This window comes from Panicum virgatum, chromosome 6N, assembly GCF_016808335.1.
Source record: "Panicum virgatum strain AP13 chromosome 6N, P.virgatum_v5, whole genome shotgun sequence".
NCBI classification, from domain to species: Eukaryota; Viridiplantae; Streptophyta; class Magnoliopsida; order Poales; family Poaceae; genus Panicum; species Panicum virgatum.
Window position 1 is genome coordinate 3468189 of NC_053150.1, and position 27928 is coordinate 3496116.

At 48.9% G+C, this 27928-nt stretch overlaps 2 protein-coding genes across 2 annotated transcripts; both read left to right on the top strand.

The window, feature by feature from the left end:
• Positions 1–875: 875 nt before the first annotated feature.
• Positions 876–3812, top strand: LOC120677593 (lysine histidine transporter 1-like). Its single transcript, XM_039958747.1, has 7 exons — positions 876–1033; positions 1315–1853; positions 1946–2339; positions 2432–2537; positions 2655–2746; positions 2862–2930; positions 3017–3812. Exons 1-7 carry the CDS (start codon positions 974–976, stop codon positions 3113–3115), a joined length of 1359 nt encoding a protein of 452 aa, XP_039814681.1. The 5' UTR covers positions 876–973; the 3' UTR covers positions 3116–3812.
• Positions 3813–23868: 20056 nt separating this feature from the next.
• Positions 23869–26477, top strand: LOC120677594 (lysine histidine transporter 2-like). The gene is made up of 8 exons (XM_039958748.1): positions 23869–23978; positions 24075–24280; positions 24421–24807; positions 24921–25320; positions 25550–25655; positions 25748–25839; positions 25974–26042; positions 26149–26477. The coding sequence occupies exons 1-8, from the start codon at positions 23940–23942 to the stop codon at positions 26275–26277; spliced, it is 1428 nt and encodes a 475-aa protein (XP_039814682.1). The 5' UTR covers positions 23869–23939; the 3' UTR covers positions 26278–26477.
• The last annotated feature ends 1451 nt before the right edge of the window (positions 26478–27928 follow it).

Sequence of the window (27928 nt, forward strand, 5' to 3'; positions counted from 1 at the left end):
TACGGACCGTCCGATCAAACAAAACAGTCCCTGTTTTCTGCTAGGCCGGTTCATCGACGTTTCGTCAAGCAAAACTGCAAGGATTAGGCTTAGGCCTAGTTTAGTTTGCGAATTTTTTTGGATTTTGATACTATAGCAATTTCGTTGTTATTTAGTAATTAATGTCTAATCAGAGACTAATTAGGTTTAAAAAATTTGTCTCGTCATTTATAGTTAAACTATGTAATTAGTTATTTAACTGTATTTAATATTACATGCATATGTCCGAAGATTCGATGTGATGGGTATTGTTCGAAAAAATTTTAGAACTAAAAATGGCCTAGAACGGGGAGATCAGAATTCAGACAGCGCCGTACGTCGCTCTCGGTATCAGGCAGATTGCATTGGGGTTGCAAGTTCAACGACGAAATCTGAAGACGGCGCGTGGCACGCTTGACTTTTATTCTTCTTTCTAGAGTAGATAGAGGTCACAAATTCTACCGCGTATTGTATGGAGAAAACGTGACAGATGTACACGACTTGTCACGTAATCAGACGGCAACTAACGCGACCTTTGACCAGGTGAGTACACACTGAGAGCAGCAGCTAGCATGCAGGAGTTTCTTCTCCCGTTTTATTACATGTAGGATGTTCTAAGACGTCAGCAAAGCATAAGCAAAATACCGTTGAAAGTGTTCACTTATATTAGATTCGGCTGAGTAATTCAACGCAAATAAGCTTATCAGCAACGACAAACTGTCACTGAACGAACTCGCCTGATGAGCCATCGGATGGTGATCGGATGGCCTGAACGGAGCCACGACGACCAATGCAAGCTGCTGGAGTCATCAGTCATGCACACCTTGTCTTCCATTTGTCGCGCTCTATAAAGAAGACGAGCCTGCCTCGCGCCTCCTCTACCTCTCCTCCACCTCTCTCGTCGTCTCTAGCTACCTCCTTCTCCATTGCTCAAGTCGCTGCGGCATCCATTGCGATGGCGGTCCAGCCGTCCATGGAGACGCAAGCAGCGCCCGCGAATTCTTCTCCACCCAAGGTACTCTCATGTCTCATCCCATCAGCATGATTTCACCTTTTGAATTTCTTGATGATGTCTGCAGGACCATGCTCCATGCTGCCATCTTTTTCTTCTTGTTCTTCTTTTGTTCATACACGCCTACTCAGATTTTGGGGACGAAAGGGGATTGGCAGTTTTGGGACAAAAAACAAACTAGCAGTAGTAGAGCTTTGCTTTTGTCTGTGATCAATAGAAACTATATATGCAGCTTTGAAAAAGCTGGGCAACCGGTTTAATGGCAAGAACTCGATCGATCGCAGGATGGCAGGAGCGCCGAGGAGAAGGCTGTGGAGGACTGGCTCCCGATCAACGCATCGCGGAACGCCAAGTGGTGGTACTCCGCCTTCCACAATGTCACGGCCATGGTCGGCGCCGGCGTGCTCGGCCTCCCCTACGCCATGTCCGAGCTCGGCTGGGGCGCCGGCATCGCCGTGCTAGTCCTGTCGTGGGTGATCACGCTGTACACGCTGTGGCAGATGGTGGAGATGCACGAGATGGTGCCGGGCAGGCGGTTCGACCGGTACCACGAGCTCGGGCAGTACGCGTTCGGCGAGAAGCTGGGCCTCTGGATCGTCGTGCCGCAGCAGCTGGTGGTGGAGGTGGGCGTGAACATCGTGTACATGGTCACCGGGGGCACCTCGCTCAAGAAGTTCCACGACACGGTCTGCGAAGACTGCAAGCGCATCAAGCTCACCTACTTCATCATGATCTTCGCCTCCGTCCACTTCGTGCTCTCCCAGCTCCCCAACTTCAACTCCATCTCCGGCGTCTCCCTCGCCGCCGCCGTCATGTCGCTCAGGTACTGTAGCACATCCGGCAAATCTATGAAAACTGCATAGAGCTCAAATGATCACTGACAAGAACATGCATGAACACTATTACTCATGGCAGTTACTCCACGATCGCGTGGGGCGCGTCAGTGGACAAGGGGAAGCTGGAGAATGTGGACTACAGCCTGCGGGCGACGACGACGCCGGGGAAGGTGTTCGGCTTCCTGGGGGCGCTGGGGACCGTGGCGTTCGCGTACGCGGGGCACAACGTGGTGCTGGAGATCCAGGCCACCATCCCGTCGACGCCGGAGAAGCCGTCCAAGAAGCCCATGTGGAGGGGCGTCGTCGTCGCCTACATCGTCGTCGCGGTGTGCTACTTCCCCGTCTCGCTCGTCGGCTACTGGGCCTTCGGCAACAGAGTTGACAGCGACATCCTCATCACGCTCTCCAGGCCGAAGTGGCTCATCGCCCTCGCCAACATGATGGTCGTCATCCATGTCATCGGCAGCTACCAGGTACATACAAGCTGCCTGATGCTTCCAAGTCATGCAGGCACAAGGAACTCAGTACCGTATCATCTCTGAACTGAATGTTGTTGGTGACACAGATTTACGCGATGCCGGTGTTCGACATGATAGAGACGGTGCTGGTGAAGAGACTAAAATTCCCTCCAGGCCTGACGCTCCGGCTGATTGCTCGGACTGTCTATGTCGGTAATACCTCTGTCTGAACTAGCTTAAATTTTCAGTCTGAATTCTGAAAGACTGCTTACCATATGGGCCTCTCACCCTGAACAGTAAGACTGATGAGATGCCAACTGCTCTGTGCAGCGTTCACAATGTTCATAGCAATCACCTTCCCTTTCTTTGATGGGCTGCTCAGTTTCTTTGGTGGATTTGCCTTCGCACCGACTACCTATTTCGTAAGCTCCCGTTGGTCGATTTGTCCATTGTTTCTGCTAAAATGATGGTGTGTTTTGATTTAAGAACAGTACGTAGCCTGAGAGCTGAGCAATTCTTGCTTGTTTATTCTGACAGCTTCCCTGCATTATGTGGCTTGCAATCTACAAACCCAAAAGGTTCAGCTTCTCATGGTTCACAAACTGGGTAAGAACAACCGATAGTCCAACCTCTCGTGTTCAGCAGCTTAACCTGTTATCTTCTAAGTAGCCTGTGTTCTCCATATTCTTCAGATCTGCATTGTTCTTGGAGTGCTGCTGATGGTACTGGCGCCAATTGGAGGACTCCGGAATATCATTTTGAATGCAAAGACATACAAATTCTACCAGTAGACATGCATGATTAACCAACACAAACCCCATGTTTTGATCTACAATTAACAGGCCTGCAAAATGTCTCGGATCATCATCAGCTGAAACCAGTTCTGGATTTGGTACAACGTGACACTACACTACATTTTTTTTCTGGCATGACAAAATCTCCTACTAGCTAGGTGGTGCAATGTCTAATAGTGCGAGTCTTTGCGAAAGGTCTTGTAGCCTAATGTTACATGAGCCTCAGTACCATCTCGGGTCCCGGGTTCGACTCCTCGTGAGAGCGAATATTCTAGAATTTAACAGCGTTATCCTTTCTGTGATAGGCGACGTTCTCATCGACAGCAAGACGAGGGTTTGTGTACATGTATTTATAAGGGTGAGTGTTCGTGCGTTGTGAGTGTCTGAGTTGTACCGTGTAATCTCAAAAAAAAATAATACTAGTTTTTTCGAAATAAAAAATGGGAATATCATGGCATGAATAAAAATTTGGAATACGTTTGAGTTGATGACGCCCCTTGACATGTCCTGTTAGTTACGTGTTAAACTAGGAATTTGTGCTGAGTTAAACATATACATATTCTTGGGCACTTTTAGCTTTTGTGTAGGGAGAGCAAATCATGGTGGTTTATTGTTCTCTCAACCAAAGTTCACCAATGTTTTGGAGTAGAGAGCTTGAAATAGTAGTGGCAAGAATATGTTGTTTGGGACTTGAGATTTGGCCTTTTCATTTCATTTCATTCCTACTACTACATAGTAATGTTTCTTCTACTCGGTTATCCATTGGCTTCATACTTGAACTATCCTACAGAACACAGCTTAGTGTATTTGGTTGCGGCTGCATCTCAATCACTCAATGCTTGGCGCTTGTGGTCAAGGAGTGTTTTACCCAGGTATATGGGTGGCGGTTAGTCGGATTGATAACTATTAGCATGCATGTACTCTTTTGCTTCTTTTTTATTGTGTGTCTCCTCCAAGATCTTGTATCATCTTGATGTACATTGGAAATTAATAATATTTTTCTTATAATAAACACACAATATTTCTTTCTTTCTCTTGATAGCACTCAAAACATATACGAGTGAGATCTGACGAGTTAGCACTCAAGGTTCAACTAGAGGGAAGTGAATAGCCCTGTAACAAAGATAGCCCCATTAGATCATTAATTTCAATAGAGTAAATTGCACTCTAGTCTCTAGGTCCCCAAACTTGTTCCATGGTTTCACCTAGTTCCCTAAACTCTCAAGTCATTCATTTGGGTCCCTAATCCGTGTTAAGTGGTCCTTCCTAGGCCCAAAATGCGCTACGCGAGCACCTAAAGCCGACATGGCATGCCACGTAATGTCATGGTGGCAAATATTTGCAACCCCCCCCCCTAAATTTTTGTCATCCTTCAATCTTACATCCTCTCTATCCTTTCCAAACATCCTCATGCTCGTCTGTACGACTGACCAACTGTTTCCAGCAGGGGTCGGGGCATAGGGGCAGCGATGCCGTGCTCGAGGCCAGCCCCCCGACGTGGCTGCTGCGTGTGGCGTCAACGGGTGTGGCAGACAGGTCCTCGTCGTACTCCTCGTCCAAGGGTAGTAGCCGCATACTCACGGCCGGCACCACCGTCGGGTATAGTTGGCCATCCGGCACGCGGCCCATGGGCTAGCCCACAGTCCGGTTTATTGGTCCGACATGAGCACGGCCCATCACGAGATCAAAACGGGCCCAGGCCAGCCTGGCACGGGCGTCGTGCCGTGCTTGGGCCGCACCCTCAGCATGTGGGCCGGCCCGGCCCGGCACGATTAACCGCCGACCCTATAGAGGCACGCGGGCCGAGCCGAACACGAAAGGCCTGCTAAGGCCCATGAGCCCGATTAACTTTGTGCATATGTATATTTGAATGTGTATGTGTGAATAGAAGTGTTTGAATTTGAGAACGTGTTAAGATTTCAATAATTTTTTTGTCAAATTTGAAATTTTGAGATAATTCTGTATTAAAGAAGGGGTTAAATAGCTACATGGGCTCACGGGCCGGGCCGACCCACGAAGCCCGTATAGGATATCGGGCCGGCCCGGCACGGCTAACAGGACTTCGGGTTGTGCCTAGGGCAAGGCCTCGGCACGTAGGCTGCCCCGCCCCAATACGGATAAATATTCGGGCCAACTGGGCAGGGCCTAATCGTGCCAAGTCGAGTCGGGCCCAGGCCGTGCCGGGCCGGGCGGCCCATATGGCCAACTATACCGCCTTGGGGGAGGGGGTGCAGCGGCAAGCCGGAAATATAATGCGCATGCGGCTGTCTACCAGGAGAACATCAATAGCAACCAGTTCCCGCCGGCCCCCACCGCGCGCACCTCGGAGCACAGGCTGACAGACGTCCTAGCGCGATGGTGTGCCGCTGCTCCTTCGTCAGGGCCGGGTAAAGGGTGCGGGTGATCCGGCACCACGGAGGCTCGGGTCAGAGCCGAGGATGGGAATAAGCACATTTGGCGGCGGTCGATTCAAAGGAGTACACCTGCAGCTGTCAATTTTGTGCCAGCGGGGACGATTTGAGGCGGCGGAGTTCGATTTTGTGCCAGCGGAGGTCGGTTTGAGGCGGGGGAGGCTTGATTTGGAGGTTGCAGAGCTCGACTTGGAGGCGATGACACGCAGCGGTGTTGTTCGTGGTTCCTACATGCGCGACAGTGGCGGCGGTGGCGCTTGCGGCCTTCTCCCATGCCACGTGGCGGCAGAGCTTGTGGCCTTCGCCCTTGTGGTTGTGGCGGTGGCGTTGCTCGCGGCTCCAGCACCCAGGCACCGACGTCATGTCCAAGGATGCCATCCTCAACGCTAGCAATGGCCTCTTCGCGCGCCACTTCCCTCCCTCGGCTCGGCGCGCACAGCTCCTCCTTCGAAAAGCTCCCCATCCTCATCTTCCTCCATAGCGGTGCGATCCTGATCGAATCCGCCGTCTCGCAGTTATACCACGGTCCACGGTTATGTCGCGTCCCTCATCCCTCATCGTTGCAGCCGGCGTCTTGGCCGTCTCCATCGAGTACCGCCTCGCGCCCCAGCACGCGGTCCCCGCTGCTTACGATGACACCTGGGCTGCACTACATGGTGGTGGATGGAGGAGGAGCTAGATGTTGGTTAAGAGCCTAGGATTCACACAATTGCACACACCAGTGAACTGGAGGAAGAACAGAATACAGGGGAAACAAGAACGAGTCAAGTATGTTTCTGAGGACAGAGCTATTTTCTCAGAATGATAGGAGTGTCTCAAAAAAACAAAGTTACAACTGAATGCTACTTATACTAGCAGCTAAAACGGAATCATGGACTCACGATCCACAAAAGAATGAAACAAACTCATGCACACCGCATGTTATTTTTACCCACACACTCACGCACGCCCGGCGCTCTCGCCGCGTCCACTTCCTGCATGAGCTCCTGAAGACGCGCACCTGCTGACTCCATCTCGCCAACGACTAGAACGCCAATGTGTCACTCCATGGATTAAGTCCAACATACTCCCCCCTAATCCTGGTGTGACCCAAGATCACGGACACCTAACCGATGCCGCATGATTGCCAACTTCGCTACAGGCAATGCTTTTGTTAGAGCATCTGCTCGTTGTTTTTCAGTGCAGACAAACTGAACTGCAATCTGTCCTTCATCAATGCACTCGCGAATAAAATGATACTTAGTATCAATGTGCTTGCTTCTCCCATGAAAGACAGGATTCTTCATTAGCGCAATGGCTGATTTGTTGTCAACATACAGCTTCACCACTCCCGGCTCTCCTCCTGTCAGTTCACTCAGCACACTTCTAAGCCAAAGTGCTTGACATGCTACTGCTGTTGCTGCCATGAACTCAGCCTCACAAGATGAGAGGGCCACCGTTTTCTGCTTCTGAAAACACTAGGACACAAGGCTTCTATTGATGTAGAAAGCCATCCCACCTGTGCTTTTTCTATCATCCATATCTCCGGCCAAATCACTGTCAGTGAAACCAGTGATCACCTCTTCAGCTCCTCATCGAGAGTACACAAGCCCAAAATGAATTGTGCCTTTTAGATACCGGAGAATTTGTTTCACAGCCTTGTAATGCATCACTGTGGGCTTCTCCATGAACCTGCTTGCTACTCCAATAGCAAAAGAAAGATCTGGATGAGTATGCAGCAAATACCTGAGGCAACCGATCACACGCCGGTATTCAGTGGCATCCACCAGTTGGCCATCAGGATCTTTGTGCAGCTGTGCTCTCTGCTCCATGGGGTATTTAGTGGGATTGCAATCCATCATCCCAAACTGTGTTAAGACCTTCACTGCATATCCAGTTTGCCTGAGTGTGAGGCAGTGTTCCTGCTGAGACACCTCAATGCCGAGGTAGTACGACAACAACCCCAAATCACTCATTTCAAACTGCTTTGTCATCTGTTGCTTGAAAGCCTAAATCTGCATTGGATCATCTCCTGTAACAATGAGATCATCAACATATACCCCAATTACCACTACAGCTCTACCTTCTCCTCTTGTGAACACTGCCTGCTCCTGCACCCATGAGGAATGAGCAGTACTCACTCCTGGCTGTAATGAGTGAATTGTCAATCGTGCAGTGTGATCGTGTGCTTGGTCTTTGGTTGCAGGTACACGGGCGTCGAGTGTCGATGGAGAGTTGCCGTGGAGGAGCTCAGGCCGGGCGGTAGCTGTGGCGTCCACTCTTGGATCGAGGGCGCAAGTGGCGACGGATGGTGGGTTTCTTGGTTTGCGCCACAAAACCGAGCTGGCGAACGGCGGTTGAAGACGCAAAGTCGTGGAGGCACGAGCGTCGGTCTCGGGACTGGCGGAGGAACGGGCGTCGACGGCGTCTAGGGCCTCGCTGCGGGCGAGGAGGTGACGGGCGTCGGGCGGCGTCTAGGGCCGTCAGAAGGCCAAGGCGGGAACGACGTCTAGGGCCACGGCGTGGAGGCGGGAATCTTCCCGCGCGTGGAGTTTTGGCGGTTTTCTCAAAACCGGCTACCTACCCGGGTTTCGCGGACCCTCCAAAACCGCGGATCGGATCTTCATCGACGTGGCGGCATCGTGGAGAAGACTTCGTTTCGAAGAAAGAACCTCAGCCGTCAGATGAGATCGTGTACAGGGTTCTGCAGCTCCGACCAGTTTGACCGGTCCCTAGGACCAGTCTGACCAGTCTGGACGCGGCTGGGGTATTTAAGTCCCCTCTCACCTGCCCGTGGGAGTCGAGTCTCTTGAGTCCTTTTCTGTTTACTCCTTCCCCTTCCTCCTGCTCTAGGTTAGGGCCAAGGTCTCCAACGCAAAGGAGGATTAGGTTATAGCTAATCTCTCTAATCAAGAGGGTGGATGATAGGGTGGTAGGCTCTAGCCTTGTATAGGTAAATTCCTCTGAGGTTCATGAATGAAATTGGTTTAAGATTCACCCTTGTGTGCTGAGTTTTCATCCTCCCCTTCCTCCCTTTTGTTTTTGGGCTCGAATTCTCCTCTTTTGGTGTGTTTTGTGTTTGAAGGAGAAAGCCCTTGGATTTGTGTTTTGCTGAACTCGTTGTGATGATTCTAATCCATCTAGCCTAGTGGCAAACCCTCTGGAATCACGAGTTCTCACGAATTGGAGTTTTTCATGTTTTTGAGTAAACCCCAATCCACTTTGATCTTCCCTCGAATTCTCAAGTTTCTTTAAATCTTTTGGGAGAGATCTCTTGGAGATATGTTCACGGGACAGTTGTGAAGGTATCCTCCAAGTTTCGTTGAATTTGGACTTCGTTTGCTCAAGATTCAACATTTGAAGCCTTGTTCACGGGCTCTCTGGGAGCAACCGGTCTGACCGGTGTCGACCACCAGTCTGACCGGTCCGACCAGTCTAACCGGGGTGCTGCACTGGTCTGACCGGTCCCTGGCTGCGAGGTTTGCAGATTTTCTCGTTTGCTTCCGTATTTTATCTTGCTCGTTCCTAGGGTCTATTTGTGTTGGTTTAGCTCTTCCATAGCTATTCCACACTTCACCTAGAACTCTAGGGGTTGGGTGCGCAATTGGGAGATAGGCCGTACTTTTGCTTCGGCGAAAGTTTTAATCGGCTCCTATTCACCCCCCCTCTGGTCGCCTTTTCAGTCCCTCAATTGGTATCAGAGCTTGGTTAAGGTTTTCATTACCCTAACCGGTTCGAAAACTATTTGGCGACCATGGCAAGTCTTGGTAAGATCTCTGTGTTTACCGACGAGGACTATGTTTACTGGAAGGTTTGCATGCGGGCTTTCTTGCAGAGCTTGGGAGCCGAGGTTTGGGATATAACCAAGAATCAGGCTTACGAGGTGCTTGCCGTTCGGACCACTCCTCTGCAAGTGACCGAGCACGAGGCTAACGCCAAGGCTGTCAATGCCTTATTCGCTGGCGTTTCTCGTTCGGAGTTCTCACGCGTCCAGGGTTTTCAGGAAGCCTACAAGGTTTGGACGTGCCTTGAGAACTATCACGAGGGCACACCTCAGGTTAAGGCTAGGCTTTTCGAGACTCACCGGCGTGAATATGAGAACTTCACACATGGGCCGGGTGAGAGCATTGGTGACATGTTCAGTCGGTTTCAATCGATTGTGAACAAAGTCAGTGCGAACAGAAGGCTCTCAAGTTGCTCTACGCACTTGACCGCTCTGTGTGGGATCTCAAGGTGAACACGATCATCGAGTCTGCAGGCTATGAGACTCTGACCGTGAACGAGCTCTTTAGCAAGCTCAAGGCCACTGAGGTGGATAACCAGACACGAGCCAAGCTCAATGGTGCCCCTCCTTCCAAGAGCATCGCTCTTGTGACTGGCTCAGGTGGATCGAGCTCTAATGCTAACTCTGCTCTTGGCTTTTCTCTTGCCTCTTTGCCTTCTATTACAGATGAGCAGTTAGAGACGCTGGGCGACGATGACTTGTGCCTCCTCATCAACAAGTTCCAGCGTGTCTACCACAACAGGCAGAGGAGGAAGAACCCCGGGTGCTACCACTGCGGCGATCCGAACCACTTAGTCGCCGACTGCCCCAAGAAGTCCGGCGGTGGCCATAACAACAACTTCGACTACTTCCGCCACCGCCACCGCGATGAGGGAGGCTCCAACAAGGAGCGTCGGTGCCACAAGCACCACAGTCGTGACCGGGACAAGGGAGGGCGCTTCGACAAGGAGTCGCTTAAGAAGCGCTTCCAGTACAAGGCCAAGAAGCGGGAGAAGACTTTCTTGGCGCAGCTCAGCGACCTCGACAGGAGCTCCGACACCGACCGCTCTTCTTCACCTACCTCCGACGACGATGACAAGAAGAAGAAGAAGCGGGACAAGGAAGCCACCGGCTTCATCGGCCTTTGCTTGGCGGCCGGTCGGTGCAAGAGTTTCTGCACCATGGCGGGCGAGGCCAATGGTGCTCGTGCGTCTCCAGGTGGACATGCTACACCAATGCACGACGACTCTTCTCCTGGATCCGAGAGTGATTCAGAGGTAAACTCCACTATCGACCTGCTTGATACTGAGGTTAGGGAGTTGTACGCCACTCTCGATAATCAGAAAAGGCTACTTAAGGAAGCAGCTAGAGAGCGTAAGAAGCTTAGGGCTGAGCTGGCTTGTGCTAGAGAGAAATCTGGTGAGGATGAGTGCACTAGCTGCATATCTCACATGAATGATCTTGTTGCTCTCCGTGCCAAGCATGATGAGAACATTGCGAACTTGGATGTTGCCAAGACTTCGCTTGCTGACGTGTCTCATGAGCTAGCCAAGGCCGAGCAAGAGCTTGAATTGGCCAAGGACGCTCCTATTGTTAGTGATGTACTTGAATGTGCTGAGTGCTCCATCTTTAAGTCTGATCTAACTTCTTTGCAGTATAAGTTTGCTGCTGTTGTGTGTGAGCTAGAGGAGCTTAGGTCTAGGCCTGTTGTGCTTGGTGCTTGTAAGCTTTGTCCCACGCTTAGGTCGGAGCTAGATGAGAAGAACGCTTTGATTAAGTCTTTGGGGAAGACTAAGGTCGAGGAGTCTAGTCCACCTAATGATTATCTTGTTTGTCCTGGTCTGATTTCTGATTTGGATGATCTTGCGGTAGAGAAAGCCAACTTGGAGAATGAGAACACATATCTTAGGGCGATTCTTAGTTGGGTTTCTGCTAGTGAGCAGCAGTTGGGCATGATGATCAAGCAGTTTAAGCATGGTGACGGGTTTGGGGTCGGTTACACCTACACGAAGTCAGACTTTGACATGTTATATGGTAAGATCGGCAAGGCTGCTGGAGTTTCGAGTGCTCTAAACACTGCTAGTACGAGCACGCAGCCTTCGCTTGTTGACCCCGTGGATGGTGTGCTTAAAGAACCATTAAAAGCACCTCCACAGATGCAGGTTTGGGTTCTAAAGCCCAATGAGCTGAAGAATCCCCTCGATACGCTCCCTGCTGCCACAGCCCAGGTTGCCCAGAAGAAGGGGGCTGCTCCTCCCCGTCCAAAGGCAAGGCCTCCACCTCCCAAGAGAGAGGTGAGGTACCACTGCGAGTACTGTGACAGTGACGGTCACCTGGAGGAGTTTTGCTTCAGGAGGAAGTGGGCTATGAGGCGTGAGCAGGAGAGACGTAACTCGGACATGTACTCTGCTCGGGTGCATGGTCCTCCTTGCGTGGTGATAGGCAAGATGCTAGGGCGCGCCGTGTAGGTGGAGGACAGGGAGACGGTGGTGCTTTCCGTGCTCCAGCGAGTGGTCGCTTTGCCGGTCGTGCTCCTGGTCGTCCTCAGTATGGCTATGGACCACGGGACCGAGGCTTTGGAGGAGGTTACGATGCACCACGCTTTCCTCGCGTTGGTGGTCGTCAGCCTCGCGGTAGACGGGACGGGGGATACGTTTTGCCTGATTTTGCTAACCCTTCTGTATAGCAAATGGCTCGACACTGGTTTGCTTCACACTTTGCTAACCCCAGTGTTGAGACATTTGCTCACCCTTTGTCTCACTATTGATGTGCAGGTTGGAAGCTTGGAGAACAGGTGGATCATGGACTCCGGTTGTTCGCGCCATATGACTGGGAATGACAAATGGTTCTCTAGCCTCACCCCGATGCGCTCAAAGGGGTACATTATGATTGGGGACAATGGAAAAGGAAGGGTATGTGGAATTGGCGCTGTTCGTGTTTCTAATCGCTTTACCCTGAGAGAAGTTGCTTTCATTTCGAACCTTGGGTTCAATTTGCTCTCTGTTTCGCAACTTCTTGATGAGGGGTTTGAAGTTCGCTTCAAGGAGGATTGTTCTTGTGTTTTAGATTCCAGGGGAGATTTGATTTGCCGGATTTTACCTCGCGATCGGATTTTCTTGGTTGACTTCTCTGGAACTTCTCTTGGTCCTCCTTGTTGCTTGGTGGCTGGTCCTTCTTATGACTTGTGGAAGTGGCATAGGAGACTTGGACATTTGAGCTCTGACTTGTTGTCGAGACTTAGTTCACTTGGCCTAATCCGAGGATTGCCTAAATTGAAGTTTGAGAAGGATCTTGTTTGCCATCCGTGTCGCCACGGGAAGATGGTTGCCACCTCCCATCCGCCTGTTAATCAAGTGATGACCACTCACCCTGGAGAGTTGCTACATATGGACATTGTTGGTCCTTCTCGGGTGATGTCTGTTGGTGGGAAGTGGTACGTTCTTGTGATCGTGGATGACTTTTCTCGCTATTCTTGGGTCTTTTTCATGAGAACCAAGGATGAGGCTTTCGAGTTTGTTCGAGACTTGATCTTGAGGTTGAAAAACGAGCTACCCCAGGCTATGAGAGCGATTCGCAGTGACAATGGCACATAATTCGAAAATGCTCATTTTAACACCTTTTGCAATGATCAAGGTCTTGAACACCAGTACTCTTCCTCCTACACTCCACAGCAGAATGGAGTTGTAGAACGGAAGAATCGGACGTTGGTTGAGATGGCTAGGACGATGCTCGATGAGCATAGGACTCCTAGAAAGTACTGGGCTGAGGCAGTTAACACCGCTTGTTATGTGTCCAATCATATTTTCTTGCGTGCTTTCATGCACAAGACTTCTTATGAGTTGCGATTTGGACGCCAGCCCCGTGTTGACCATCTCAGAGTTTTCGGTTGCCGGTATTTTGTGCTAAAGGAAGGAAATCTTGATAAGTTTGAGTCTCGATCGTCTGATGGCATTTTTATCGGTTATGCTTCTCACTCTAGAGCTTACCGTGTGCTGATTATTGATACTAACATCGTCAAAGAGACTTGTGAAGTCACTTTCGACGAGACTGCACCGTGCAATTCTTCTGTCTTTGAGGTTGCAAGAGATGATGAGCTCAGCACCCCCATCTTTGAAGATGAGGATCAAGAAGCTGGGGAGGGTGAAGCTGAGGCTATCACGCGTGCTGTGGACCCAGCCGCCTCCGCCACGAGCTCGGACGATGATGATGGCCCCAACCCGACTACATCTACTTCCCGGGGGCCGATCGAGCAGGTGACTCAGCCTTCACCAGCTGCACCTGAGGAGACACCAGTTTTTGGTTGAGGAGGAGGCGACTTCGACAAGGGAAGCACCGCGACACATTCAGCGTCGTCATCCACCTCAACAGATGCTAGGTGACCTCAATGAGCGAGTCACACGGTCCAAGGTAACAAGGATCGCTGGCTTTGCTCATTCAGCGTTTGTTGCTTCTTTTGAGCCCAAAGATGTTGGACACGCACTTTCTGACTCCAATTGGGTCAATGCCACGCATGAGGAACTCGAAAATTTTGAAAGGAATCAGGTTTGGGTTTTGGTTGAGCCTCCGCCTGCTTGTAATCCCATTGGAACCAAGTGGGTTTTCAAGAACAAGCAAGGTGAAGATGGGTTGGTAGTGCGGAACAAGTCTCGACTTGTAGCCCAGGGGTTTTGTCAAAAGGAAGGGATAGATTATGAGGAAACTTTTGCCCCGGTAGCACGCTTAGAAGCGATTCGAATTTTTCTTGCATTTGCTGCTTCCAAGGGTTTTAAAGTTTTCCAAATGGATGTGAAATCTGTCTTATTAAATGGTTTTATTGAAGAGGAAGTTTATGTGAAACAACCCCCTGGTTTTGAAAATCCCATGTTTCCAAACCGAGTTTACAAACTTCAGAAAGCTATTTACGGTTTGAAACAGGCGCCTAGAGCTTGGTACGATAGGCTTAAAAAAATTTTGCTTGCTCAAGGTTTTAAAATGGGATGTGTTGATAAAACTTTATTCCTCATGCGCTCTGGTTCTGACTTTTTGTTGGTTCAGATTTATGTGGATGATATCATCTTTGGTGGCACTTCTCACGCTCTTGTTTCCAAGTTTTCTGAGCAGATGTCCAGTGAGTTCGAGATGAGCATGATGGGTGAGCTGCAGTTCTTCCTCGGGCTACAGATCAAGCAAACTTTCCAGGGCACGTTCGTCCATCAATCCAAGTACACCAAGGACTTACTGCGGAAGTTCGACATGAGTGACTTGTCTCCTCAGCCGACTCCGATCAGCACATCGACGACGCTTGATGCGGATTTGGATGGCGAGGCGGTGGACCAGAAGGAGTACAGGAGCATGATTGGCTCCCTTCTGTACCTGACGGCGACCCGGCCGGACATTCATTTCGGGGTCGGCCTCTGTGCGCGGTATCAAGCTTCGCCGCGCACCTCCCACAAGCAAGTGGTGAAACACATCTTCAGGTACCTCAAGTTCACTCCTGAGTTCGGTCTTTGGTATTCTGCGGATTCATCTCTTGTTTTGGTTGTTTTTTCGGATGCCGATTTTGGTGGGTGTCGGCTGGATCGCAATTCGACTTCTGGCACCTGTAACTTTCTCGGTACATCGTTGGTTTCGTGGTCCTCTCGCAAGCAAGCTATTGTAGCGCTTTCTTCCACAGAAGCCGAATACGTTGCCGCAGCTAGCTGCTGCTCTCAGATTCTTTGGATGAAACAAACCTTGTAGGATTATGGGTTGAGTTTTGGTAGGGTTCCCATCTTTGTAGATAACATGTCTTCCATTTGCATTGCAAAGAACCCAGTGCTCCACTCCAAAACCAAACACATAAACATCAGGTTCCACTTACTGCGAGATAACCATGAGAGAGGCCACATAGACATGATCCATGTACCATCCGAGAAGCAAACAACAGATATCTTTACCAAACCACTTGAGCATGAGACTTTTGCTCGCTTGCGAGGGGACCTTGGGGTTTGTTACCCCTTTTAGTTGCTAGTCTTTTCTTTGGTTAGCTTTGTAGGGCTTGATTCTTTTTCTCTTCATTTTTCTAGGTTTGGTAGCTGCATTTTGCACTTGCATTGTACATTTCCGCATTTTTGCATTGCCTCACTTGCACTAGCATTCTTGAATACATTGCTATGACCTCCTAGTGCTTGCTAGTGTGAGTTTATAAACGTGATCATGAATAGTTTGCTCCACTGTGTATATGATATCCTCTAAGTTAAGCTATTTTGATTTGAAAATGTGAAAACATGGTCACCCTGTCTTGGCTACTAGCATGTTAGGGCGTGTTGATATGCTTTGCTATCTTATTCATGCTAGTGTAGCTTCTTGATACTTAATTTGTTGCAATTCATCCTGGTTCATCAATTTAGTTTTGACATGATTTAAAAAATTGATAAAATTGCTTGAATTGTGCTTGAAATGGAATGGGAAGATCCAGGTGGGACTGCTTGTCGCACTGATCGAGCTTTCGGGACGGCTCACTTTGCACTTGTGAGAACTCGGGTAAGGCTGTGCATGACTGAAATGAGTGTCTTAAGCTTCTGATTGCCTTTGGCATAGGCTTGGCCTCGTTGCTAAGTAAAATATAACAAGCTTTCAACCCCTGGCATTAACATTTGTTTGATATAATTTGATTGCATAATGGATGTTCGCAACATGCCTTGGTTGTTTTTGGCTCACCTGTATGAGTTTGATTAGCACTGATTTCCATTCCCTACTTGTTAGTGCTAGATCATGGGTGATGCTTTTATTTCTGCTAAACTGAACTTGCTAAGCTCTAGACATGATTTGATATACCCTGTTGAGCTAGATGCAGGTCTTGTTTATGAATGCACACGTGCTTGTGACTAGATGTTGCTCATATCCTTGTATCCCTGAATGTTTTCACTTACACCTCCTGCATTGCATTCATTGCATAGCATACCTTCAGGGGGAGTCTCAGTTTTAGGGGGAGTTTTAGGTCTGTTTAGCCTTGATGTGTGCATGTGCCAACAAGGGGGAGAAGTTTAGTGATCGAACAAGGGGGAGAATTGTTTGATTTTTGAGAGTTTCAAAAACTTGTTGTGCACAGGGCTTTGAGAGTGCATACATGTGGTGAGAGTTGCACTGGTGAGGGGGAATGCATTTCAGGGGGAGTTTCACGGGAGTTTCGGCCTTGTTTGGCTCCTAGTTTTCCTGGTTTTCCCTCCGCTTCTTGCATGACTGCGTCGAGCTTTACCTCTGTCTTTGAGGAGTCATGTTTTGGCTTTTGATCGATTGCGTCGAGTCGTTGCCCTTGTCTTAGGGAATCGATCTTTGCTTGAGTAAGTGACTGTTCTTGCCTTTCTGAACTTTTTGTCACTTGCTTGAGTTCTTCACTTTCTTCTTGCCACTTTTTATTTTTCACTTCTCTGATTACAGGTGGTGTGTTGACAATGTACTCATCAAGGGGGAGATTGAGGAATGAGCAGTACTCACTCCTAGCTGTGATGAGTGAATTGTCAACCGTGCGGTGTGATCATGTGCTTGGTCTTTGGTTGCAGGTACACGGGCGTCGAGTGTCGACGGAGAGTTGCCGTGGAGGAGCTCAGGCCGGGCGGTAGCTGTGGCGTCCACTCCTGGATCGAGGGCACAAGCGGCGACGGATGGTGGGTTTCTTGGTTTGCGCCACAAAATCAAGCTGGCGGATGGCGGTTGGAGACGCCAAGTCATGGAGGCACGGGCGTCGGTCTCGGGACTGGCGGAGGAACGGGCGTCGACGGCGTCTAGGGCCTCGCTGCGGGCGAGGAGGTGACGGGCGTCGGGCGGCGTCTAGGGCCGTCAGAAGGCCGAGGCGGGAACGGCGTCTAGGGCGACGGCGTGGAGGCGGGAATTTTCCCGCGCGTAGAGTTTTGGCGGTTTTCTCAAAACCGGCCACCTACCCGGGTTTCGCGGACCCTCCAAAACCGCGGATCGGATCTTCATCGACGAGGCGGCATCGCGGAGAAAACTTTGTTTCGAAGAAAGAACCTCAGCCGTCAGATGAGATCGTGTGCAGGGTTCTGCAGCTCCGACCGGTCTGACCGGTCCCTAGGACCGGTCTGGGCGCGGCTGGGGTATGTAAGTCCCCTCTCACCTGCCCGTGGGAGTCGAGTCTCTTGAGTCCTTTTCTGTTTTCTCCTTCCCCTTCCTCCAGCTCCAGGTTAGGGCCAAAGTCTCCAACGCAAAGGAGGATTAGGTTATAGCTAATCTCTCTAATCAAGAGGGTGGATGATAGGGTGGTAGGCTCTAGCCTTGTATAGGTGAATTTCTCTGAGATTCATGAATGAAATCGGTTTAAGATTTACCCTTGTGTGCTGAGTTTTCATCCTCCCCTTCCTCCCTTGCGTTTTTGGGCTCGAATTCTCCTCTTTTGGTGTGTTTTGTGTTTGAAGGAGACAAGCCCTTGGATTCGTGTTTTGCTGAACTCGTTGTGACGATTCTAATCCATCTATCCTAGTGGCAAACCCCCTGGAATCGCGAGTTCTCACGAATTGGAGTTTTTCACGTTCTTGAATAAACCCCAATCCACTTTGATCTTCCCTCGAATTCTCAAGTTCCTTTAAATCTTTTGGGAGAGATCTCTTGGGGATATGTTCACGGGACAGTTGTGAAGATATCCTCCAAGTTTTGTTGGATTTAGACTTCGTTTGCTCAAGATTCAACATTTGTAGCCTTGTTCACGGGCTCTCTGGGAGCAACCGGTCTGACCGGTGACGACCACCGGTCCGACCGGTCTGACCGAGGTGCTGCACCGGTCTGACCGGTCCCTGGCTGCGAGGTTTGCTGATTTTCTCGTTCGCTTCTGTGTTTTCTCTCGCTTGTTCCTAGGGTCTATTTGTGTTGGTTTAGCTCTCCCATAGCTATTCCACACTTCACCTAGAACTCTAGGGGTTGGGTACGTAATTGGGAGATAGGCTGTACTTTTGCTTCGGCGAAAGTTTTAATCGGCTCTCATTCACCCCCCATCTGGTCGTCTTTTCGGTCCCTCAACACATCTTCTGAAACCGAGATTTTTCAGACTTTTATCCAGCCTGATATTCCAAGCACGTGGCGCCTGCCGAAGGCCATAGAGAGCTTTGCTCAATCTGAGCACAAAATGCTCCTTGTTTTTCACAATATACCCTTCCGGCTGTGACACATATACCTCCTCTTCAAGGTCTCCATTCAAAAAGGCTGACTTAACATCTAAATGATGAACTTCCCAGCCACGATTTGCAGCAACAGCAAGGATCATTCGTACAGTATCCAGTCTGGCTACCGGCGCAAACACCTCCTCAAAATCAATCCCCTGCCGCTGCACATACCCTTTTGCCACCAACCTGGCCTTGTGCTTGATCACTTCTCCGTCTAAATTTTTCTTGAGTTTGTAAACCCACTTAAGTCCAATGGGCTTGTGTCCAGCAGGCAACGTGGTCAGTGTCCACATTCCATTCTTCTCAATTGACTCGATCTCCCGGTTCATGGCTTCCTCCCACTCCGGCTTCCCTGCTGCATCACGATAACAAGATGGCTCCTCCATCTCTGCAAGTAGGGCCTCTCCATCAGAATCATAGTTGAGCTCTACCTGAGATGTGTTTTGGTAGAGGTCTTCCAGGGAACGGTAACGAACCGGTCCCTCTTGTGGACTCCCGAAACCGGGTGTCCCCAGAGCACTCTGCTCCAGAGATGGCTCAACTGCCGGAGTTCCCGGTGATGCCGATGCACCAGGCACAGCTTCCAGCACACCTGCCGCTGATGCATCACTAGGCGTGCTCACAGCAGGTGGCTGTGACCCCGGCGCTCCTGCCGGAGCACCTACTGCTGCCCATCCGGAGGGGTTCACCCAATCTTCAGCATCAACAGTGAACTCTACTGGTTCGCTGCCACCTGCACCTGCACACCAGTTCCACTCCAAATTTTCTTCAAAAATCACATCACGACTTACAACAATTTTGCCATGACGTGGGTCAAATAGCCTGTGTGCCTTGCACCCGTCCTCGACTCCGAAGTAGACCATCTGCTTGCTTCGGTCATCAAGCTTCTTCATGTGAGGCGTCGCGGGCTTTACGTGTGCCATGCATCCAAACACACGTAGGTGCCCCAGGTGCGGTTTCCTTCCATTCCAAGCCTCAAATAGGGTGCGCTCCCCCATTGCTTTCGTCGGCAGACGGTTCAGCAAGTAGACAGCATGCCTCACTGCCTCCCCCAGTACTTGCCGGGGACATTCATGCTCTTCAACAGCGACCGCGCCATTTCCATCATCGTCCTGTTCCTACGCTCCACCACACCATTTTGCTGTGGTGAGTAGGGCGCAGTGAGATGCCTCTTGATGCCTACCTGCTCACACACATCGGCGAACGCGGACGCCAGAAACTCCCCACCGTGGTCGGAGCGCAGTGTCTTGATGCAATGTCCGATCCAGAAATGTTCTCGACCTCAGCCTTGAACTTGATGAACGCAGCACAGGATTGATCCTTGCTCTTCAGTACATACACACACATCCACCTAGAGAAATCATCAACAAGCAGCATGAAATATTTGTTACCCGCCGCTGTCGATGGAGTGATGGGCCCACACAGGTCGACATGCACCAGTCCGAGCGGCTCCTCCGCCCGGTATCGCGCCACTCGTGGGAATGGCAAGCATGTCTGCTTCGCCACTAGACACCCGTGGCACAGCTGGTCCGGGTGTGAGATTGGCGGCACTCCCGCCGCCATGTTCTTGTCAACGAGCATCTTCACCGCCGGGAAATTGACATGGCCTAGGCGAGAGTGCCAGAGCCACGCCGGGTCCTCCAAGCTAGTCAACAGGCAGGTCGGGCTGGCCTCCTTCAACTCAATCCGGTACAGACGATTTGGGCTGAGGTAGTGGCTGAGGTCCGAGAGGTGTAGAGGAGAGGACATGGAGAAGGAAAGGATAGAGAGGATGTAGATTGAAGCATGATAGAAATTTTAAGGGGGGGTTGGTTGCAAATGTTTGCCACCATGGTGCCACGTGGAATGCCATGTCGGCTTCGAGTGCTCACGTGATGCGTTTGGGACCTGGAATGGACCAGCATTACACTAATCCGGATTTACCTTGGCGGCCTAGATTTTTCTTGGCGGTCGCAATTCAGCCACCCAGAAATATAATTTTTCCTTACCGGTAACAACGAACAACCAAAACAATGTATTTTCTTGGCTATTTTTGTGAGCCACCAAGAAAAATGTGTATTTCCTTGGCTGTTTCATCAGCCGCCAAGGAAACGGTGCTTTTTCTTGGCTGTTTGGCCGAGCCGCCAAGAAAATGGTGTGTTTTCTTGGCTGTCGACAACTTGGAAAGTAATATCCTTGGTGGTTGTAACAATTTCTTGGCGCATTCGCAATTTTAATGATTACCTACTTCATTCGCAATTATCTTGGCGGCCAGCCGCCAAGGATCATATTCTTAGAAATTTTGGCACTTTTCTTGGTGGTTTTTGGCTGCCAAGACAATTCTAGTTTGGTGTAGTGCCAAATGAATAATTTGAAAGTTTGAGGACGTAGATGGAACTGCGGGACAAGTTTGGGAAACCTAGATGAAACTGTGGGACAAATTTGGGGACTTGGAGTTCAATTTACTCATTGCAATATAATTAGGACTAACAAATTTAATAGTGAATATTTTTAGCCTTTTAGGTTCCACAGATGAAGTCCAAATAACTCCAAGACCATCCAAATCAAGTGATACAAGTTATAGCAAAACAAAGTCATAGTAAAAAAAATCAGAAATAGAATAATTTTAGCACGTCCAAATAACTGAATAAAATCCAAGGCACAGGATGATCTGCTAGTATCATTTTGTGAGCAGCAGATTAATAGATCAAACGCTGGAATTAAAACTCAATTCGGGTGATCCAGTACTATATTCTGGTGCAACGGACTAAGCGCTAAACAATCCACCAGAAATGATGTCAAAGCTTGGAGTTGGGAACTCTTCAGCATCGGATAATCTACTGGGCATTGAATTAACGCAGCGGATCAATGTGATTGATCTGGAGAACTCTCAAAAATCTCCAAAAGATTTTTGGAGAACTCTCTTCAGCACCGGATGATGAAGCATTGGGGGAATTTTGGGCGGGGCATATGGTTCAAAATGGGGCGCCGTATGATCTGACGTCTACCGATGTGGAATAGACAATCTCTTTACTAATTATTTTTTAGACATAGCTAAATGTACATCAACATTAAGGCATCTATGATGACTTTATTAATCTCCAGATATGCTACTTTCCATCTTTCAAAGATGCTCATAATTGATTAAGGATGTGAGGGCATGTAGTCTAGATGCGAAAGAGTTTCAGTAGCACCTCAGGTCCTGGGTTCGACTCCATGTGGGAGCGAATTTTCTAGGATTTAACAGTGTTGTGCTTTTAGTGGTACGCGACGTTTCCGTCGACAACGAGGCACCTATGGTGACTTCGTCAATCTTTAGGATTTGCCAGCTCAATCTTCGAAGATGCTCATAGAGGTAGAATTTGTGTACATATATTTATAGAGGTGAGTATACGTGCATTGTGAGTGTCTAAGTTGTATTGTGTAATCTAAAAAAATTTGAGGATATGATGTACGTTCACGTGTTCTTAGTGGGCTTAATATGCATACACGTGTGTGAGCGTCTGTGTCTCTGTATACATGATTGTCACCATCTAGTCATCCGTCAATTCTCTTCTTATTAATACATGCTGGAGGCAATATCTTTCTAGGTAAAAAAGAAGAACGTCCAGTCGTCGATGACCTCCCTGTGTCAACAAAACGTCCATAGGGGGCTCAACAGGCCGGTCCATAGTTATTTCTATCAACATTTCGCTCAGCAACGTGGCCATCTTGTAGAGATGGTACATTAAAGATGTCACACAACACACGCCATACAGATGACCAGTTTTACATCAGAGTTATTCTATTTTTAAGCATGGTTAAGATCTGATCAGGGGTGAAAAGTCCAAAATTATTTCACTAATCAAACCTGTCATTTTCTTTGAAAGTAATCAATAGAACCGGACTCTCTACGGCTCTACCACCGTTTACCAAGACCTGCATGGTCCAGGGGACTAATTCCTGCAGGCCGTCCAGTTGTTGTTAGCAATTCTTACAGAACACAATAGCAAGAGGCCAACTGTGAGTCTAACTGTCCAAGTCCAGTGGTTGTTAGCATGAAAGGGACTAATCTGTACCTCCATTAACTATGTATCTTTTTCGATTTAATGGCATGGTTCAGGCTGGTCCAATGGGTTCCGCCGTAGTTCCCGTCAAAAAAAAAAGGGGACTAATCTGCTGCAACCGGAAGTCTCCTGGCAAATTCGGATGCAGATACTGGATCATCTCTGGAGACATAGTACAGACCAACTGTCACTGTTTCATTGCCTCAAACAAAAACTGTCACTATTTCATTCAGCTGAATGACAAGCAAGGTTGAACAAGTGAAGCTGCTAGGAAACTAGACCAAGACAAGGTCGCTTTCATCTGCAAAGAAGATCGGAATCTTAACTTTCTGAACAATAAAAAATGAAAAGGATGTGTGAGTGTGGCACACATGAAGAGTTTTTTTGAACACAGTACACACAGTCACGTACGTACCATAGACCATACCACCTGTCTATGAACATGCCTATGCACACCATATATTCTATAAAAGTTCTATGAGAGACCGGACCGGTCGGGGAATCTTAAATAAGATTGATGACCAAGGTTATCAATGGGACACATCACCTACCGCTGAAAGAAGCACTTGCGCACATATTAACGCGTACTTCGTGAGAAGACATGTATGATTTTTCATGTGCGCGCCGTGATCCGCACAAATTTCTACATCTGTTTCCAAAATTTTCTTGTCCTATTTACATGAAAGTTCTATATATGGAATTCAAGAAAGTAAGCAAAATGCTGCAAGAAAGTACCAACTACCTAGGAGATTCAAACAAAAGGTGAAATCGACCGCCTGATAGCAATGGCCGCTCACATCCTGGCCATTCGATGGCCATCGGACGCCCGGCATCGAGCCACGCAGGACGCCCCGAGCCAGCTACCCTGGTCGTCATCCGCGAACGCTTCAGCTGAGCTGGAGCTTTGACTCATTTTCATCTATTATCTTATTATTTAACCAACAAACGGAGCCTCCACGTTCGCTCTCAAAGCTTAAAAATTCTCACATTAATCGAAGAAAAATAGAAAAATAAAAATTATCCACCACTGTCATTATGATAAAATTAGCCTAAAATACCCCTGTGTCTGATTAAAAATCACCCACCAATGCCATTATGAAAAATTAAACATAAAATACCAGTTACAAACATATACTATTAAAAAAGCAAAAGCTAACAACAATCAAACAAAATAAAACGAAAATAAGAATAATTATATGCATAATATTATTAAAGTTCATCAAATCAAATTGTTATTATAGTTAGATTATATTTTGAATTGTTTTAACCAATAATAAGACATAATTTACAATAATAAACAGGGTGTATGGTAACAAATATTATAATTTTTTAAAAAATAGTAATTTTTGAATTTTAATACTAACTACGCAAATGTGCGGGCTATACGCCTAGTTACCTCTATAAAGAAGAAGAGCGCTTGCACGGTCTGCCGCCTCCGCTCCTTCCCCATTGCTGAAAGCTCAGTGGCATCATCGTCGAGGTCGAGGCGCTCCTGCAGTCCTGCTGGCTGCCATGGAGATGCAGCAGCTCGACGACTACTCTCCGGACAAGGCACGGCCACCTTCGCTTCAGTTTCCTGCCATGTTTGCCGGCGATGTCGGCATCCTTTTGTTGCTTGTGTCCGTGCTCACCAACCAAACTCTGCAGCTCGCCAGCCTTGCTCTTGCGCCCAGCAAAGGGCGTACGGACTCACAGGAAGGCAGCTGGAGCGCGCCGGAGAGGCCGGTCGAGAACTGGCGTGCGATCAACTCGAGGAGGAACGCCAAGTGGTGGTACGCCGCCTTCCACAATGTCACCGCCATGGTCGGCGCCGGCGTGCTTAGCCTTCCCTTCGCCATGTCCGAGCTCGGCTGGTCCGTCTCAATAGCTAGTACACTCTATCTTCCATGGCGATCAGTCTAGTCGTCATCAGTAACGATCGACGTTTCTCATGAACGAACACGAGTTCATTGGTTCGTCTTCTTTGATTTTTTTTTTCTTTCACAATTCGCAGGGGGATTGGCATCACGGTGCTGGTCCTGTCGTGGATCATCACGGTGTACACGCTGTGGCAGATGGTGGAGATGCACGAGATGGTGCCGGGCAAGCGGTTCGACCGGTACCACGAACTCGGGCAGCACGCGTTCGGCGAGAAGCTGGGCCTCTGGATCGTCGTGCCGCAGCAGCTGGTGGTGGAGGTCGGCCTGAACATCGTCTACATGGTGACCGGCGGCCAGTCCCAGCAGAAGTTCCACGACCTGGTCTGCCATGGCAGGTGCAACAACATCAAGCTCCCCTATTTCATCATGATCTTCGCCTCCGTCCAGTTCGTACTCTCCCAGCTCCCCAACTTCCACTCCATCTCCAGCATCTCCCTCATCGCAGCCGTGATGTCAGTCAGGTACAGTTTCTGCCCCATTCTACTGTAGCACGTCCGGCGAATTTCCCAAAACTACACAAGTGTAGATCTCGAAACAAGATTGCTGACTTCTTGGACACTATGATCCGTGCCAGTTACTCGACGATCGCATGGGTCGCATCAGCAAATCATCACAAGACAAATTCAGTAGAGGTGGACTACAGCCTTCGTGCAACGACGACGCCCGGCAAGGTGTTCGACTTCTTGGGGGGACTAGGGGACGTGGCGTTCACATACGCCGGGCACAACGTGGTGCTGGAGATCCAGGCCACCATCCCGTCGACGCCGGAGAAGCCGTCGAAGAAGCCCATGTGGAAGGGCGTCGTCGTCGCCTACATCATCATCGCCGCGTGCTACTTCCCTGTTGCGCTCGCCGGCTACTGGGCCTTCGGCAACCAAGTCGATGAGAACATCCTCATCGCCCTAAACAAACCCAAGTGGCTCATCGCCGTCGCCAACATGATGGTCGTCGTTCATGTCGTTGGCAGCTACCAGGTACAAATAATATACATACTTACATGTAGTAGTACCATACTACCATTAATTTTTCGGCCCAAATTCGTCTAGTGTTTCGAATTTTAGTGAAAATTTAGTAACATTTCAAAAATTATAGCCGAAATTTCGGCGTACCGGGCCCCTCTGAATTTTTTTTGTTAAATACTAAACCGGTAGCTTGAACACTGATCTGAACTAGCTCTGCGTCTAAGTGTGGTTGGTGGCGCAGGTCTATGCGATGCCGGTATTCGACATGATAGAGACGGTGCTAGTGAGGAAGTTTTGGTTCACTCCAAACCTGAGGCTCCGTCTGATTTCCCGGACTGTCTACGTTGGTAATGCCTCTGCCTGAAAACTGAAAATTCTAAAGGTCTGCTCACCAATCTACTGTGCAAACGAGACTGATAGTCAGATGCAACCTGTGCAGCGTTCACAATGTTCGTAGCCATGACCTTCCCCTTCTTCAGTGAATTGCTCAGTTTCTTCGGTGGATTTGCCTTCGCACCGACAACTTACTTCGTAAGCTCCTACGGATCCATCTACCCATTTTGTTCTGCTACCCACTGTCCAGTACTTTCTTGCAATGGTTAATCAGGTTCAGACTTTTGCCATCTGAGCTGAGTAGCTGACCAAATTGTACTTGCTTCTGCCAGCTTCCCTGCATCATGTGGCTCATAATCTGCAAGACGAAAAGATTCAGCCTCTCATGGTTCACCAACTGGGTAAGAATAGATTGATCTAACTGCCCAGGCTAACTTCTTTTTTTTCTTCAATAGAATGGCTCTGTTTAACCTTTTCGTTTTTCTCTGCGTTGTACATGTTCTTCAGACGTGCATTTTTATTGGAGTGCTACTGATGATACTGGCACCCATTGGAGGGCTGCGGCAGATCATTTTGAGGGTCAAGAGTCTCAAGACATACAAGTTCTACCATGACTACCATGGTTTAAGCCATTAGCCATAGTTAACAGAGCTCAGCATGTCTCAGGCCATCATTAACTTTTTTATCTTGTACCATAAAAATTCATCTTTTTGGCATGATAAGGGAAATTGACATCATCATGCAGTGTAATTTGCCCGGGGAACTGATTATAACACCTAATGCGAGTTTTATGCCGTGCCAAAAAAAAACGGTAATATCACTGATGATTGAATTCAGATCTAGATCCAAGCTCATGATGATCCGTGACATGCCTTGGTTCTGTTAATGTCTTGAACCACGACATGGTTTTGAGTTATCATATACATATGTCATTGGGATGTTTATATTCTAATTAAGGCCGTGTTTGGGGGAGCTTCATGCAGCTTCTGCTAGTCCAACTAGCTGGAAAAACTAAAAGCTCCCCCAAACAGACTTGATTCTCCCACCAGTGAGCAAATGCAGAAACCCATTTTTTGCCTAGCGACTAAAAGCTCGGCGAGAGGAGCTTCCCGAGCTTATGCGCTTGAAGATTATCAACCTCCCCATAAGGTTTCCATAAAATTACCCGCTTCTGCCACTGGTATATAACAAAAAAATCCCAATTCCCCACCATCCCATCCCTGTCTCGCGTCCGACCCCCTATCGAGCGGCGCCCGCTCCCGAGCGCCGCCTACCCCTCTCCCTGGCGACGGTGGGCCCCTCCCGAGCGGCGCCCGCTCCCGAGCGCCGCCTGCTCCGGAGCGCCGCCCGCCCCTCTCCCCGGCAACGGTCACTCGCTCCCCTCCGTTTCTGCACCGAGCGGCACCCCACGCTGGGCACCGCAGTCCAGATCCGGTCCCTACTCCCCGTCCGCCAGTCCCGGCACTCCCCTGCTGCGCCGTGTAGCAGCTCCGCCCGGCGGCCTCGCTCCGTGCAGCCACGGTAAGCATAGCTCCCATCCCACACTAGTTAGGGATTTATGCATAGGGTTTGAATTTAATTAGTTCATGGCTGAAAATTGGATGAGCATAGGTAGATGTATAGGTCTGAGTAGTTGTATATTGCATATTGTTGAGTAATTTTGATAGTATAGATGGACAAAGCAAGGTGAAGACACCAAAAGCAGTATGGGATGCATATGCAACAAAAAATTTTGCCAGATTTTTTGCCAAGTGGTCTCAAAGAGGTTTTTAACCATGCTCACTCCTCTCTTCACAATGTGATTGAACGTTCTTTTGGGGTGCTGAAAATGAAATGGCGAGTTCTTTTACATATGCCAAGTTTCCCGGTTGAGAAGCAAAAGAAGATCATCATTGCATGCATGTCACTTCATAACTTTATTCGTGATAGCGCTTTAAGTGACGAGCTGTTTCAAATGTGTGATGAGGATGAAGAATACATGCCAGAGATTGAATCGTCCGATGAATACAAGTGCCAGAGATTACAAGTGCATATCAGTGGTCCATCATCAGATGATGTTGATATGTGTGCATTTCGTGATTTCATTGCGAACTCCTTGATGGCAGATAGAGAGTAGATAAGTTGTGATGGTGCACAACTCATTTTGTATGTAAATAGTAGCCCTTCGGTATTTTGTATGGCTTGAAAAATGCTAGTCATGCTTCGGATGTGCTTTTGTGTAAGCTCAATGAAACAATTGAAATAGTACGAATATATAAACTAATTTTACTATTTAATACCTTGTTTC

Bases quoted from the DNA above. Each gene is read 5' to 3' on its own strand.
- LOC120677593 (XM_039958747.1), top strand. From the start codon at position 974: ATGGCGGTCCAGCCGTCCATGGAGACGCAAGCAGCGCCCGCGAATTCT. The intron at 2,340-2,431 runs GTACATACAAGC...TTGGTGACACAG, and splicing joins ATGTCATCGGCAGCTACCAG to ATTTACGCGATGCCGGTGTT. The intron at 2,747-2,861 runs GTAAGCTCCCGT...TTATTCTGACAG, and splicing joins TCGCACCGACTACCTATTTC to CTTCCCTGCATTATGTGGCT.
- LOC120677594 (XM_039958748.1), top strand. From the start codon at position 23,940: ATGGAGATGCAGCAGCTCGACGACTACTCTCCGGACAAG. The intron at 23,979-24,074 runs GCACGGCCACCT...CAAACTCTGCAG, and splicing joins ACGACTACTCTCCGGACAAG to CTCGCCAGCCTTGCTCTTGC. The intron at 24,808-24,920 runs GTACAGTTTCTG...GATCCGTGCCAG, and splicing joins GCAGCCGTGATGTCAGTCAG to TTACTCGACGATCGCATGGG.